This window comes from Python bivittatus, unplaced genomic scaffold (assembly GCF_059951505.1).
Source record: "Python bivittatus isolate LINGU-HERP-01145 unplaced genomic scaffold, Pbiv_v1 ctg000350_np1212, whole genome shotgun sequence".
Classification (NCBI taxonomy): Eukaryota; Metazoa; Chordata; class Lepidosauria; order Squamata; family Pythonidae; genus Python; species Python bivittatus.
In genome coordinates, this window is record NW_028277074.1 from 4,952,026 (window position 1) to 4,967,884 (window position 15,859).

Below are 15,859 nucleotides of genomic sequence, written 5' to 3' on the forward strand. Positions count from 1 at the left end.
GCTAATAATTATGGCTGGCTTGTACCAGTTTTTGAGTTATTGCTTGTCTCTTAAACAACCATATGCACTGTGGGCATTCTTCATTTTTTATGTTCCTTTATCTCTTAGAGAAATGCATCTTAATTAATATTGTTCTTGGGTTATCTTTAAAACAATGCAGACGATAGATAGATAGATAGATAGATAGATAGATAGATAGATAGATAGATAGATGGAGATAGAATTCAATGCAGCATGTGGTCAAAGTCTATTAATAAAGTTCAAGACATCATGTTTTAGAAAAGGAGGAATATATAAGTCTAAACGTTTTTGGACATAGCAAACACAAGTTTGTGTGTAGCATTGGACCTAGATCCACATTTCACACGCAATCAGCCACCCTGTTATCTGCAGAACATGTACCAGCCAGCTGACTAGTAAACTACTGGCATAACTGATTGTAAGCCCACCTCCATATGGCAGATTATGTCCTTACCTGCTAACATCAAGTGGCTACTCTCCATTCAAGCTGGGCTAGACCACAACGCCCCATTGTTATTTCAGCATCACAGGAATTTCCTACCTGCCTGTCCTATCTGTAGATACTGTGGACTGCCAAGAAAACAAACCAATGGATCATTAAACAAATCAACCCAGAGTTCTCACTTGAAGCACAAATGACCAGGTTCAAATTATCCTACTTTGGACACATCATGCAAGGACCCAGCTTTCTGGAAAAGTCCTAATGCTGGGAAAGATGGAAGAAAAGAAAAGAAGATTACCAGCAGCAAGGTGGATGGACTCAATTAGAGGCGTTGAATGCACCATTGGGAGACCTGAAAGAACAGATTAGGGATAGATCGTCATGAATATATCTATGTGGTCACTAAGAGTCAAAAACAACTTGATGGCACATAATCAATCAATCAGTCAATTAATTAAAAACATTTAAAAGATAGAGCTCGGTCTTCATATAATAATAATTTGAGCCTGGTCATTTGTACTTCAAATATTCTATGATCATTTATTTTCTTGACTATCTTTGGTATTCTTAGAAATCATCTCCAACACCAAAGTTCAAAAGCATCAATACTTTTTCTATCCTGCTTCTTCAATGTTCAACATTTGCTTCCATAAAGAGTCACAGGGAAAACCATTGCCTGCATAATTCTGACCATTGTAGGTAAAGATTTTCTTTTCCTGCAGTGACGTCGGCAGCTAGATGTCCTGAACGCTTTATGCTAACTGCATCATAAATACCATTAGTATTCCAAAGAAAGAGCTATGATCAATTAATCTAAAAGTCTATCTAGTACAGCAGGAACTGGCAATGTGGTGCCCACTTTACTTTTTTAAAGATTCTTTTAATGTATAAAAGAAAAATTAGGTCACTGTCATGCTACAAAGCAAAGGACTGTGTTCTAGCATCTTATTTGTTTGCAGCAATGTCGTTGGTCCTCACAAAGATTCCACTGGAATAGTGAACTGTAAAACTGTAAAACTATTGTATCTGAGCTGCAAACATCTGGATGAATACTAGATGGCAGCAAGGATAAGAAAATATCCCATCTCATGATAGTCTGATGTTTTGCAGCCCAAATGCACTACCAAATGTGTGTGGCCTTATTCAAATAAGAAACTCTGATTATACTTCTGCCAAAATAGATTCAACTGGCAGGTCACTTCTAGCACATAGAAACTCAGCAGCTGATAAACATAGCTAATCAACAGGTGGTATGTAAACCAGCACTATCATTGAATGATGTCCTTTTTATGGCAAGTATGAAAAAACTGCTGCAGAACAGTATAATAATAATAATGACAACAGCAACAGTAATTTCTAAGCATAATTTGGGAAATAAGACAGGCAACACACAATTACATCCTATTTTAATCACATCTTAAGGACCTTAGAAGATGGCCTTTTCTGTGATGGCACCTGCCCTCTAGAACATCATTCCCCCAGAGAAATAGATTAGACTTACCCCGACACTGCTAGATTTCCATAAGGCTTTGAAGACCTGGTTTTGTTACTGAGCCTGGGGCCCTGGGTGTGTAATTGGGCCCATATCATGATTATTTTAATTGTGTTGGTTGCTTTTTTTTTATCTTGGCTACTGTACATGTTATTTATTATTTTGTTGTGAAGTTTTTATCTTGTTTTTATTTATTGTTAGCCTCCCAGAGTCATGTGCTTGACATGGGAGGATAAATAAATAAATAAATAAATATTAGAATTATATACAGAATAGGTGGGGTGTAGATGTCTTAAGTAAATGAAATAATAAATATTTATATACAGAAGTGGTTCTTGAAAGGCTATTTTTTCTTTGCAGATTCTCAATACAAAACATCTAAACTTGATTTTAAAACTTTATGAAGTATTGGAGCTGTAAGAAGTACATAGTCTGTCTTTACTCTTCACAATTCTTTGAAAAAATAAAGCAGATATTTGCAAGAAGCTGGAATTTAATAAATTGTACACATTCTGCTCAATCAATATGAGCTGCAGCAAATTAAATAAGAATGCTCCAAAATACTAAAAAAAAAAAAAAGCTTTTTTCTTTCTGATTTAGTAGTATAAAGTTTTGTGTTTCTTCTGAAAATCATTGTGCTTTCATATGTTGAGAGCTCCAAGTAATAAAAGAACTTAAAATAATCTTAATATCGTGAAGATTCCAAAAGTTAATATTTCATTATTTGCTAAAACATGTTTTAATTATATTTAGTTATTTTTAAACAATGTTTTTATCCTTGGAATATTGTCTTATTTACTTGCTGAATGTGAGTGGTGAACCCAGATTTCATGATTTACTTGCTCTCCCAGTGCATAGTGCAGATTTATTAAGTAATAAGTCTTTTCTTTGGAACAGTCTGACTTGCAGACCATTTTTAATTCTGTGAAACTGTAGCTATTTTGTTGGTGATGATACTGCAGGTGCCACTGAGTTCATTAAAAATAACCCATCATCAGGCATATATAAAGACAAATAATGTTTCAGGCATTCAACAAACAGTAGTACATTTATCTCTGCAGATTATTTTTTTGTCCATGCTTTGGGAGTTGTCAAGCGATAATGAAAAATTTTGAAGTCACATAGTTTTTGCATCTAGGCTTGATTTCAAGGGGCTATAATCAAAAATATATTGAGGGAAGATAATTTAAAAGGAGAAGGTCTAAAATAACTACCGAGTGGGGATTTAAAATGTATGCTATCACAAATACAATATTTATAGGACTTCAGCTGCCTGAGATTAGTTTAAGCAGTTTTTAAGTGATTATCTATAAAAATGAAAGCAATTAGTAGTGAGAGAGAAGTGAGCATCACAACTCACTGTTCTCTGTGTTTTTGCACTGTCTGTGGTCTGACTGAATGAAGGTAGCCAAGTGAATGTAACCCTGATATCTGAGCTTCAGAGCAGATATAGAAATTGTTATCTGTTTAATATGAACAGGTAAACTATTAAATAAACTACTTGAATATTTAGTCCTTTTCAGGTGCTGAAGGAACAATATTACATAATGAGGGTAGGGATATGCATCCTTCACACCTGGTTTGACTCTGAATTATTTGTGATGATAGGACAACTGCACAGGGAATGTATACCTTGACTACTAAACACAAACTTCAGTGAAATCTAGAACCCAGTCACACATTTATGCAGAAAACTCTTGTCTTAGCTCCACATATTGTGATAGCTATCATCTCAAAGATACATGTAGCATTTGTTCATCTGAATTTCATTAGCATTCATTAGTCACCAGAAATCAAATTTTGACTAAAAATCTTAATAACTAATCAATTTCTAATCATAAATACTGGACAAAAAAGGGGGGGGGGATTTTCAGTTAGCAAATCTGTCGGTTTCCAAGTTGATAGATGATTTTAAAAAGGGAAGACTTTATAAAATAAATATTGGAATGAGAAATGGTTGGGAAATCAGCTTGAACTGATATGTACTGTACATCTATCTCTCTGCATTTATGTAACTATTATAATTATTTAGGTTCATATTTGAAATTAATTTTATATAAACAATAATTCAGTTTGTGTTTATATACATTAGGATTTCTATTACACTATACTATTATTATATTAATGTACAGACAAATCATCTGTCATTTATAGTTATTTTAATGTACAATACTTTACAATAAATTGTAAATAAATAAATAAATAAATGGCTAGCACCTTGAAGATGCTCCTGTATGTTAATAACTTTATCTACCATCTACTATCTTGGATTATTATTTATGTAGGAATATGGTTTTCATTTATTTTTATTGCAGTTTAATTAATATTTACTCCTTTTACTCTAAACTGCTCAGAGTCACTCCTTAGTGAGATGGGTGGTGACCAAATTTGAAATATAGATAAATAAATGCATTTAGAAACTATAACTAGATTCTATTTTACTGTGCATATTTGGAAAATATGAACACAGATACGGTATCCAAACATTTCTGCTAACACATGATATTCAAGGTGACTAGCAAAGCCAGTGAGATTCCATGGCTGTGAAAGGTTTGTTTGTACCTTCACAAATATAGAAACATTTATTTATTTATTTATTTATTTATTTATTTATTTATTTATTTATTTAAATAAAGTAATGCACCAATTCTCTCTATTCAATTAATTTCAATGGCAAGAACAGATTATTGGGGAATATGAAATAATGTTTCAGGATTTTAAGTTCCCTTGTTAAGAATGTTATTTAAAAACAAAAACTTACTACTTTCCTGGCAGAGTTTTCAAAGTAACAAATACATAGTTTTGTTAAAATGCACTGAAATAGCATCTTAGCCAAAGACTGTGAATGACCTTAGACTCTACTTACTGCTATGTATAAGATAGACTTATTGTCAAACTTCATAGATGTTGCAACCTAGTTACAGAAATCAAGGTTGAAGCATTTTGTATAAGAATAATAGTATTTTCTGACAGGATTTGGAGCAGGATTTGTTTTATATTTTCCAACTGATTCCTGCTGACTCTAGAAAAAGAAGTTTGACAGATATTTGTGTTAAAGATGTACATTGTTGACCAGATATAAAGTCTTTTAGTGGTGTGGTTTAATAAAATAGCTGTACAAGAATTCAGAAAATAAATAAGCATCTGGGAACAAAGCCATTTTTAGAATGTGTTGATTGGCCATAACATATGCAGACTTACAAATGTTTACACAACACTTTTTTCTTTGTATTTTATCACATTATGACAGAGCAAAAGAACTGGCTTACCAAAACCTTACTAGAAAAGTGGATTAGCATATTTTTGTTTCAGTATTGTTTTACAATATTTTCTAGAATATTACATCAAACATAACATTTGTCATCAATTATAGTCTTCTACAATGATTGATTCCCCCTTTTTTTGCAAAGTGGCATAGAATCATATAGCTGAAAATGACAGCTTAAATAAAGTTCTCCTCAGTGGTCTGAATCCAAATTCTGACTTTATTTCTGTATTGATTGATTTTGTATCCACTTCAATCATGATACTCTCTTGGGAATCCAATTTAAAGCATCTCAAAAGATTGCTATCTATCTTTGCTTGTACACGGTCAGTGAAAAGGGCTTACCACCTACCTTGGTAATAAGTTCCACTACCAAATTGCTCATACCAATAAGACATTTTTCCTAATATTCAACAGGAGTCTGTCTTACTTGCTTTTAAAACATTTACCCTATAGCCTGCATTCTTATATTATAAGACAATAGGTCTTGTCCTTCATCTATGTAGCATGCTTTCAGGTACTTATAAAGTGCTATTATATTTGCACTAAATCATCTTTCCTCCATATTAATACTACCCAGCTTCCAGAAATACCTTACAAGTACTAGTTACCAGTACATAATTGTCCTTATTGCTCTTCTCTGGACCTCTTCCTATTTGTCTGAATCATGCCTATGCATATACATCAAACATTTTTTCCATAACTTTGGAAAATGTGTGAAACTTTCAATATGATAACCTTGTTATCATAAATCATACTTTCAGAATAGCAGGGGTCAATAAAGGAAGAGGTACACCCATGCCTTTCATGAGAATGTATATGTTGATTCATTATATAATTCATAATAATAAAAATATAATTTATATTTAAATTATACATTATATAATTAATAATAATATATAATGGATAATTTATAATCCATAATATAATTCATTATGGATATAATCTATCAATATTCTTGTTCAATCCCAATTAGAAAATAACAGAAAAGATTTGTATAAAAAGCCGGGCTATGTACAAATTAAATAGTTGGAGTTCAAGTTATGTCGACTGTTTCATAGTCAAAAAAGGGACAGAGTTCAGGTTACATATTCTAAATATTCTGCAGTACTTTGTGATAGAGACAGACTTGCCACACTTGGAAGGACCCTTTTCCTAGCATTCCCATGGTAGGCATTATTCTGCTCAGAAAGAAAATTAAATGAAGATTGATGTTTCTAACCTGGGAGAAAATCATGGTAAATTGAGACAGATTTGAGGAAAAAAGAAAAGATAAAATATTAATCATCCCAAGAAGCAAAGGCTAACCTATATCCATTTATTAGACCCAAATGTATTCGTTTCTGAGAGCTTCTTCTTGAATGCATTGGTCTGAGGTAGTTATTCAGACCACCTTATCATGAGTCAGTAAGTCTCACTATTGCCCATGATGAGTGGCATGATGTTTTTAAGGTTTCTGAGTCTTTCCCAGTCTCCCTGGAGATGACAGTGATTGAAGATGGAACCTTTTGCATGAATAATGTATGGACTACCACTGAACCACTCTAGCTGGGAAAAGATGACTATCAATGATAACGAATAAATCAACATTTTCTAATCTCACAGTGGTATATACATCCTTTAAGTACATCTTATTCATCAAATAAACATACCCCCTACTTGAGTTCAGATTACACATTTCTTAAATTTTCTACTCTTACACAGCAGTTATATGTATGTTTACTCAGAATTATGTCTCATACTGTTCACTGGGATTTACTCCCTTAAACTGCAATCTCATCAACTCTTTTCAGATAGTACAATCTCTTGAGGACAATAAGATATACTTCTGAAGTATATAGGAAGACCATGGGTGGTAGGAGCAGGGGGGAAATTCTAGCACACGCATAATGAATAACATCATCACACAAATTGCACGACTTATACATTTGCATCAAACACCACAATGCAACTATGGAATAGCATTTGCACAATAATATCATTCTACACATCATCATTTTGGAATCAGTGGAATTTGATGCTGATGCCTTTGAGGACTGCATTATTAATCACTAATATAAATTCTAATTTCCACTCTATCCACAATAATTTATTTAGAGATAGTCCATTTACTATTCTAATGGATTCATCTGTAAATGAAAAACAATTCATAAAATGTATTAGGGAGCAACTGATGTAGGGTAAATGATCTTTGATATATATCCTAAATCAGCAGAGCTTCTCTGGTAAACTACATCCTGCAGTGGTGATAGTAATGTTTAAAGTACTTCAGAATTATGACAGTCATATTGCAGAGCTCAAGAGACAGCAGTAAAATCTGAAGAAAGTATAGAAAAAAAATAAAATTTTAAAGAAAGAAAATATGTAAATGCAACACTAATTATTTTATTTGGTAACAAATCCCAAGGCTATCAAAATTATATCTAAGAAATAATGGAGATTTTAATAGCACCTGGCAAGAAATGGCTCAGATAAAAGTTTCCTGTGTTCACTTTACATGAAACAGAACCTAAAATTAATTTAACTTTGTACAGACCAAAAGGCAGTAAATAATCTTCATTATTCACCATCATCATTGTTTCCAGAATATTGGATGGAGTCAAGAATCATTTGTTCCAGAAGCTTAGAAAGAGAGTTCCAAGAGTGTTAGTGTTTTGTTTGGGCATGGCCAGGAAGGCACCAGGCCAGAAGTCCTTCTTCACAAATTCAGTCATGACAAACCTACCTTTTCAAAATAAAAAACTTTTTAAATTCTCTCCTTTGCAGTTAGTGTTAAGTTGGCTTTCTTCCCCATGCTCCCTAAACACCAAGGGTTTTTATTATAGGAAGATCAACATATCTATGGAAATGTTCCCTTCCCTCTGCTCCCTTGTTTGGATCATAGCTATAATGAAAATTGCAAGTTGTGCAGTGCTTCAGATTAGAAGGGAAGTGGGATGTGCACAGAGCATATATTTGGAACCTCTTAAACCAAACACATGGGAAAAGATGCAGCTGCTTTACGGAATTGTAAACAGGTCCCATGTGAGTAATTCTGTGCATATCAAAAAACCTTTTTGACTAAATCTGAAGTGCTATACATGAATGTCTAGAAAATGAACTTTCATGGGATATGCGGTACCAGTCTTCTTTAGTTAGATGTTCTGTGCAAAAATTCTGGGCCTTGTAGTCTAACATACCTAGACGGCACCAGATAGTGGAAGACTTTGCCATGTAATCATTCTTAAAGTGATAGGCACAACATTTGGGTAAAGACAGAAAATAGCAGAAGCATTTTAATTAAATAAAAAGATGTATGCTTATGTCTATATAGCTGTATTGCTTGGATTAGTTTTTACAGGATATTGGGAAAAAATGCCCAACCTATACATTTGTAAAAGTTTAGGGTTATTATTATTTCACTGCTTCTTCACCTTTAAAGGCTGCTCTCAATTTCCCATTCCTTCAGAAAGTGGAACAGGAAATATCACTAACCATATCTCATTCCCTTCCTTGACAGGGTAATTGGTTTGATGGATAAGGGGAATGCAGTATATATAATGTGACTTTGGCAAGGCCTTTGACAATTCCAGATGGCATTCTCAAAAAGTAATTGGAGAACTGTGAGCTGGCAGATGGCTACAGCAAGGTAACAAATTCCACAGGGGTAGTTGTGTTTCAAAACCAGCAAAGAGTGTTATGGCAACTTAAAGATTAACTATTTATTGGGAGATAACTAAGAGCCCACTTCATTAGATAGTCAAATAAATTTCTTCCTAATTATAGAACCCAAATATCTACATGGTAAAAATAGAGATACGTCTTCACAATATCATATTTTTAAAATATAACTTACAGTATGATGTGGTGAGGAAAAATCTAAAATGAATAGAATAAAGTTTTTGATAAATTCTAGTTTCCCCAAAGTCTTCCTTGAAAGATTATTTATTTATGGTAGTTTGAGGTCATTCCAAGATATAGTAGATTGAAATGGTTTCTGAAGGTTGACATATCAGGGTTTGATATGTGTCCATTTATTTTATTGCTTACAGAAAGACAATTTATTCTGTACAAATAAATATCAGCATTATGGACAAGTAAAGGAAGGAATTAAATTCCATGTGGATATGGTTATTACATCTGCAAATATTGTTGCTTTAGTATATATAGAATTCAATGTTTTCTTGCAGAACCTTCTGTTATAGTCTTACCACTAGCAGATAATTGTTTTACATGTAGCATTTGCCAAGTGAGACAAAATAAAGCAGAGGAAGCTGTATTCCTCTGCTCCATATTAGCGTGCAACTGTATCTATTATTTTGCTTAAATCGGTTACATTTGAAAAGTGGAAAATTGGTTGCTTTGGGTTTTTACAGAATCCTTTCTCAGCCACATACCTTTCCTAGAAAATTTTCTTCTGTGACTGTAGAATTTAAGAGAAAGGAAACACTTGCCTTTAGCATCTAATACTAGAGAACAAAAGTAATTGTGTGACCTATGTGTTAAGCATAAAGTGTAGGTTGATACAATGGAAGTTGTTGGGGTTTTTTTTATATCCATTCCTATGTTTTTGTTATTTAAATATTTATTTTTTAAAATATATCTCCCATTCAAAACAGAACTGGACAATTATTAGATTGTCTAATTAATTTGCATAAATAATTAAAATATATCTTTCACAAAGTATAACTTTCATGTATTTTTCAAAGTATTTCCCCTATCTGTATTGTAAAGTGGATTTTCTTGTTGTGAAGTTTCTTTATCTCTTTGTTTAATTATTTACATCCTGGCCTTTTGATATAAATCCAAGGGAGTTTCCAACATTTTTAAAAAATACAATTTCTAAAAATTGCAAATAATGGAAATAAATATGTGTCTATGTGTCTATACATCTATATATGCATATGTGTAGTATTATATTAATAACATGGATTACAATCATATGTGATACAAAATGCATGATGCAACATGGGTGCTTCATAAAAATCATGGTCATGTTATTATATTTAAAATGTTTGTATTTTATAATTTGTGCCAAAATGCAACAGCTTATACAATATTCAACAGTAATATGTGCAAAAGTATTTGTAAATGCCAACTTGTTTGTATTATCAATTTCTTTTTATAATGAATATTCTAGGCTAAAATAAATAATGCTAAGTAAATTTCAGGAAAAGCACACATGAAAGAATGAAAGTTTAAAAGCGTTCCATTTGTTATATCCTAGGTGTTCAATATGAAAAATTGTTTGATCGTTAAACAAATGATTTCCATTAAATTAATTTATTTTTAAGGCATCATGCAGAACTTGTAGCCCTGAAAATGTTGCTGACCAGATCCTGTTATCCTTGGCCATTGGCCATGCTAGCCGAGACAGGTGGCCAACAGCATCTGCAAATCTACAGGCTCCATACCCTTTTTTCAACGTTTTCTCAGTTTTTCATAAATGTTTATAAAGTTTTTCTTCACTTTCATTCCTAATACTCTTCTGTGCATACTATTCCTTATACCTGCTCTATCTATTGAGAAATTATACTCTTCAACTGAGTTTAACTGACCCCTTTTTGATAGTTGCAGATGTGAAGCTAGGAGGTATGGTAGTTGATTATAAACAGGATATCTTTATTTCATATGGCAAACATTCAAACATTCTATATTTATTTGGTAACTAACTTGGTTATTTCTTCTTCTTCTTCTTCTTCTTCTTCTTCTTCTTCTTCTTCTTCTTCTTCTTCTTCTTCTTCTTCTGCTTCTGCTTCTGCTTCTGCTTCTGCTTCTGCTTCTGCTTCTGCTTCTGCTTCTGCTTCTGCTTCCTCCTCCTCCTCCTCCTCCATCTATTCTGTGTTATTGTTACCCATATAGTAAGCATAACGAAATGGATTAGGTTGTCTGTGTATAGAAGAAATTAATATAAGCCCACATTTCTAGATCAGGCTGTGTAGGAACTTTGAGTCCTTTTTAACATTTCCTGTATCAGTCCTAGCAGTTTTCATATGGAACTAATATGCTGACATGTAATATTTTTCATATGGTTTTCATATGCTTTTGCTGACATGTAAAATTAGCATTGAGTATGAACAAGTATAATTTACTGCATTATTTGAAAAAGAAGAGTCAGTAGCTCATTTGTCATTGCAAAAAATCTACTTGCAAGATAATGTTTAATACAGCTACTATCATTGAAAAAAGAGACACTGTGATATGAACCTTTCCACAGTAGAGACATCTGCTGGATTCCATTTCAACAGATTTCTGAGTGAATCCATTTTTTACAATAAATTTATTAGAGCAGTGCATTCACTTCTAAGAAGATGCTTTGGAGCATGCCAGGCATGAATGTCGCACTTATCTGAAACTTCTTAAAGCAGATTCATTTTTTCCCACAATCATGTGGCAGCCACCCAGTCCTAGGAAAAGATGTAGTGATTTTAAAGAGGAACAGATAGATTTGACAGAACCAAATCTAATGTACTGCAGAGCTCTAAAATTTTCTAATGCAGAGCAGCAGGGTCAAAAAAGTTAAGAGAATATTGTGAACCATGCAGCAAAAGGCCACACCTTTTGTACATGTGTTGACAGTGCATGTTCACATGGTCGCAATCACCTTCTTGACTTTTCTGACACCACACCCCTAGCACCACTGATGTAGTTTGGCAAAGTGGGATCTGTTGATCAAATCCTTAGGCATCACTCAAAGTTATCTCCTTATGATGGTTTAAAAACATTGCATTGTCTTTAACCTGGAGTTATCCTTTTCCTTTTCAGCACCCTCCTTGATAGGTATGGTCAGGAAGGACTGGGCTTCCCAAAACAGCATTGCGCTCTCATGGCAAGAGCCTGATTCTCCTAATGGAGCCATTCTGGACTACGAGATCAAGTACTATGAGAAAGTAGGTCTTGACTCAATAAAATAAAACCCTTGAATCAGCCTCATGTTCTAACATTTCCCCCTTTTTGTACATCAACTTATAGTATAGCCTGTAGCTGTTATTTGTTGTGCCGCTTAAAACAATTGGTATTTTAATTTACAGGGCCACTTTCCTGACAGCTGATATTTTCAGTCTTTTCATTTTAGATTTTGTTCATAAGGAAACTGACTCATATTTTGGTTTGGCTGTACAACTGATGACCTACTTCAAGTGGGTCTGCTCAGTGGTGATCTCAATTTTTGGTGAAATCCATGACTTCACGACAGGCAAAATATCACGCACTTGGAAAAAAGAAGTAGCGTCCTAACCACTTAAAACTGGTAATGGAAATTAACTACTAGTTCCATGGGCATCTTTTTTCATCATTTAACATGATTTTCATGGTTTATATTAATGTGTCACACTAGAGAAATAATTTTTAAATTATTATTTCTTTATACAGACTGCTAAAACTATAGGTATGCTGTTGAGATAGTACATGACAAATGCCATTATTGATATTGGAGGAACGATGAAAAATGCAGGTGTATTGCATCTTTAGGGAACGAACATTATTTGTCGGTGTTAAAATTAATGATATTTCATTTAGGTATTTTAGGTATAGAGCAAATAGAGCACTATCTAGAGAAGGCACTTGCTCAATTCTTAATAAAATTTCTACCCCTAGCAAATAACTAAAAGAAAAAAGAAAAAAGCTTCTTCTGGTAGACATGAGTAGAAAGGTATAGAGAGAGATGCTCCTGATATTTACCATGTAAGTAACATACACATAAGCAATGTGTACTTTACCATGTAAGTAATGTACGCATATGCAATGATACCCTGCATTAGATTTATATAATCTAATATAATCTATTAATAGATTTTTATAATCAATATAAACGTATCACATTTGATATTATACATTTCACCTGGCTGTATCAATTAAACTTCTAGCATTGTTCTGTGCCATTTGAAGGTCTCTAGGAGTATTAAAAGACAGTAATGTATACAATAATCCAGTCCGGAGGATAACACAATGCGGTTTACAGTTACCAGACTATTTTTGCCTGAGAAAAACTATAGTTATTGTATCAATAAAGCTGGTTCAAGACACTTTTGCTTCTAAAGCCTCCCTCAGATTATGTTGCTGGACACAGTAGACCTTAAGCTACAGTATGTTGATTCCAATCATCAAGAACTATACAGCCTTAGCTAATTCAAATGATGTAGATAAGAGGTAGGCAACCAGCAGGTCTTAATTAATTGATTAATTGATTAATTAATTAATTCAACACAATCCACAGACTAATGTGCACTAAACAGCTCATTGGTCACAAAACAAATTTGCAGCTATGTTTTGGGCAGCATAGGTTCCCTGGGATTACCATACCCCTGCATAACGACTGGATATTAGGCTGGGCCTTCAAGCAAATGATCCTCTTTGGATTATATCCTACCAGAAAAAAACTGTTAGATTTATCAGAATAGCTTCTTTTTAGAAATATTATATAGAGAACAAATTAATATCCAATCTTAATTACAATGCTGACATTTCTAGAGTTAAACCAGTCACAAGTGTCTGTCCTAAATCCTGCTTGGATAGAATTCAAATGTATTCTGAATATTTTCTGAACTCTCTTATACAGCAAAGGCCTGGTAAAACTGGTAGATTCTAACGAAATAGATAGTGCTGATAATCATTCCCTCCCAACCGCAATGTTGAAGAAAAAGACCATGATATATCCACATCAGTCATCCATGCAGCCTTTCTCAACTATGATCCCAGAATATCAGCCAACACCCATGCTGATTGGGAGTGTTGAATATTGTATATGTAACTGTCTTGGAAACACCAGTTTGTGTTAAGCTGCACTAAAACCTCTGCAAAACAGATTTGAGTGTTGCTGGGTTTTTTATTGTTTTGAATGAATTCAAAGTTATTTAATTTGAATCATAATTTATCTGATCTACTATTAGATTCAAGTTAAATATCTTTGAATTATGTGTCTATCATGCAAACAGTATTTTTTTAAAAATACAATAAGTTATACACCAGCGTACATCAAAATGCAGCAAGATATTGGCTTAGATTGATTGACTGATGGTTTGATTTTGAGGATGTCTGATTCCAAAAAGAATCTGGTTTGGTTATAGTTTTAAAAGAATATATAATATAAAAGAAAAACACTTAAACATAAAAACACAAATCATTTAAAAATTAACTTAAATACACTTAATGGAAATACGTTTTCTCATTCCCTCCTCTCATCTTCAATCCTCTGCAACTCCCTATTCCTCCCAGAGCTGTTTTGCAGAGTTAGGACAGAGCTTCCAAACTCTGTGGGGTTAGAGGTATACTGCAAGAAAATATGATATTTCTCCAACCATCCTCATAATCATCTCACATTGCTTAGAAGTCTCCCCCCAGCCCCACCACAATCCATTCAGTAGTCACATGGGACTGCTAGAATAAAAGTTTTCATTCCCTAAAGTCATTTTGACTCAAAACCATTTTGACACAAAATCACAATATATAGTGTATCTTCATATTCTGCAGACTTTGATAATGATTTTAAAGTGTCCTTTCTTTCCACTTTTGTTAGAGCAGTTCAGTTAACAACCTATTATTATGTATTCCTTCTGTGCAGTTAATAGTGTCATAATCTTTTGGAGGAATACACCTGCTGCTCATAAAAGCGTGTAAGTTATAGTAGATATTTGGCTCAGTTGACAACACCTTATATTTGCAGTGACCTTGTATAAACTACACTTGTCTTAATAACAGACTTAAATTTAAAAGGTTTCTTTAAATAGAAATGCCTTGCTTTTTGTTGGTGGCAGGTACCATGTCCATTCAAGCATATTCAACCAAATTAGAAATGCAATAATGTCAGAGATACTATCATGTAAATATATATTTCCATTACTTAATACTCATGAATTCACAATGCAGATTATTATACCAACAAAATCGGGGGGGGGGGGGCGTTATATGTGCTGCAAGCCCATGCGCATGTAGAATTTTCCAAAAAATATCTGGTAATCCTTAATTATTGTGCTTAAAAGAAAGCAAGCCTGGAAAAAATACGTAGTCACGTGCTTGACTATGTACTGTACTGTATAACAATGTACAAAAAGCAAATGTGTTTATGTAGATTGGTGAACTACTATTCAGTCTAGAACCTTAATACAACATGCTCTCATGGGCCCAATTATGCAAATGGAAAGATGATGAAGGCAGAAAAATGATGTAGCACATAATCTTAAAAAGTTTTAGAAGAAAAGCTGCTTCTGCTAAGGCTATGGAGATAGAGAAATGTATAGAAATTTAGGTTTATTTGTCTCACATGAATAATCTTGGGATGTTAAAAAAATAATAAATGAAGGACAAAGCGATATAAATTCTGGCCTTGTTTTTTCATCCCAAAACTTTCCATGTAATTAAGAAGAGTCAGTCTTGAATATCTGCCTGATGTGCAAATTCAGCTAACAAAATATAATGGCATCATCATTGCAGACCTTCCCAATTAGCATAAATGTGGAAGGCAGTGAGTGCATCCATTCCTATCACATTCTATACATTCTGTTTATGATTATTGAATATAATATAGTGTTCTTTTGGTATGTCAGCAACAAACTTTTCAGGGGCAAAAAAAGTGTTTATCTAATTGAAGAGCAATAACCAAGGTGATGTCATATTTAAAGTATCTTTAGAAGATTTGGTGGAGAGAATTGAAAGTGACTTAATA

The 15,859-nt window shown here is 33.3% G+C and overlaps 1 protein-coding gene across 1 annotated transcript in view; it reads left to right on the top strand.

Moving 5' to 3' along the window:
• Nucleotides 1-15,859, top strand: part of EPHA6 (EPH receptor A6) — a 426,028-nt gene that overhangs the window by 261,721 nt on the left and 148,448 nt on the right. The window contains exon 6 of the mRNA XM_088144521.1: nt 11,965-12,089. Coding sequence (XP_088000647.1) covers nt 11,965-12,089 — 125 coding nt within the window. The remainder of the gene's footprint in view (nt 1-11,964; nt 12,090-15,859) is intronic.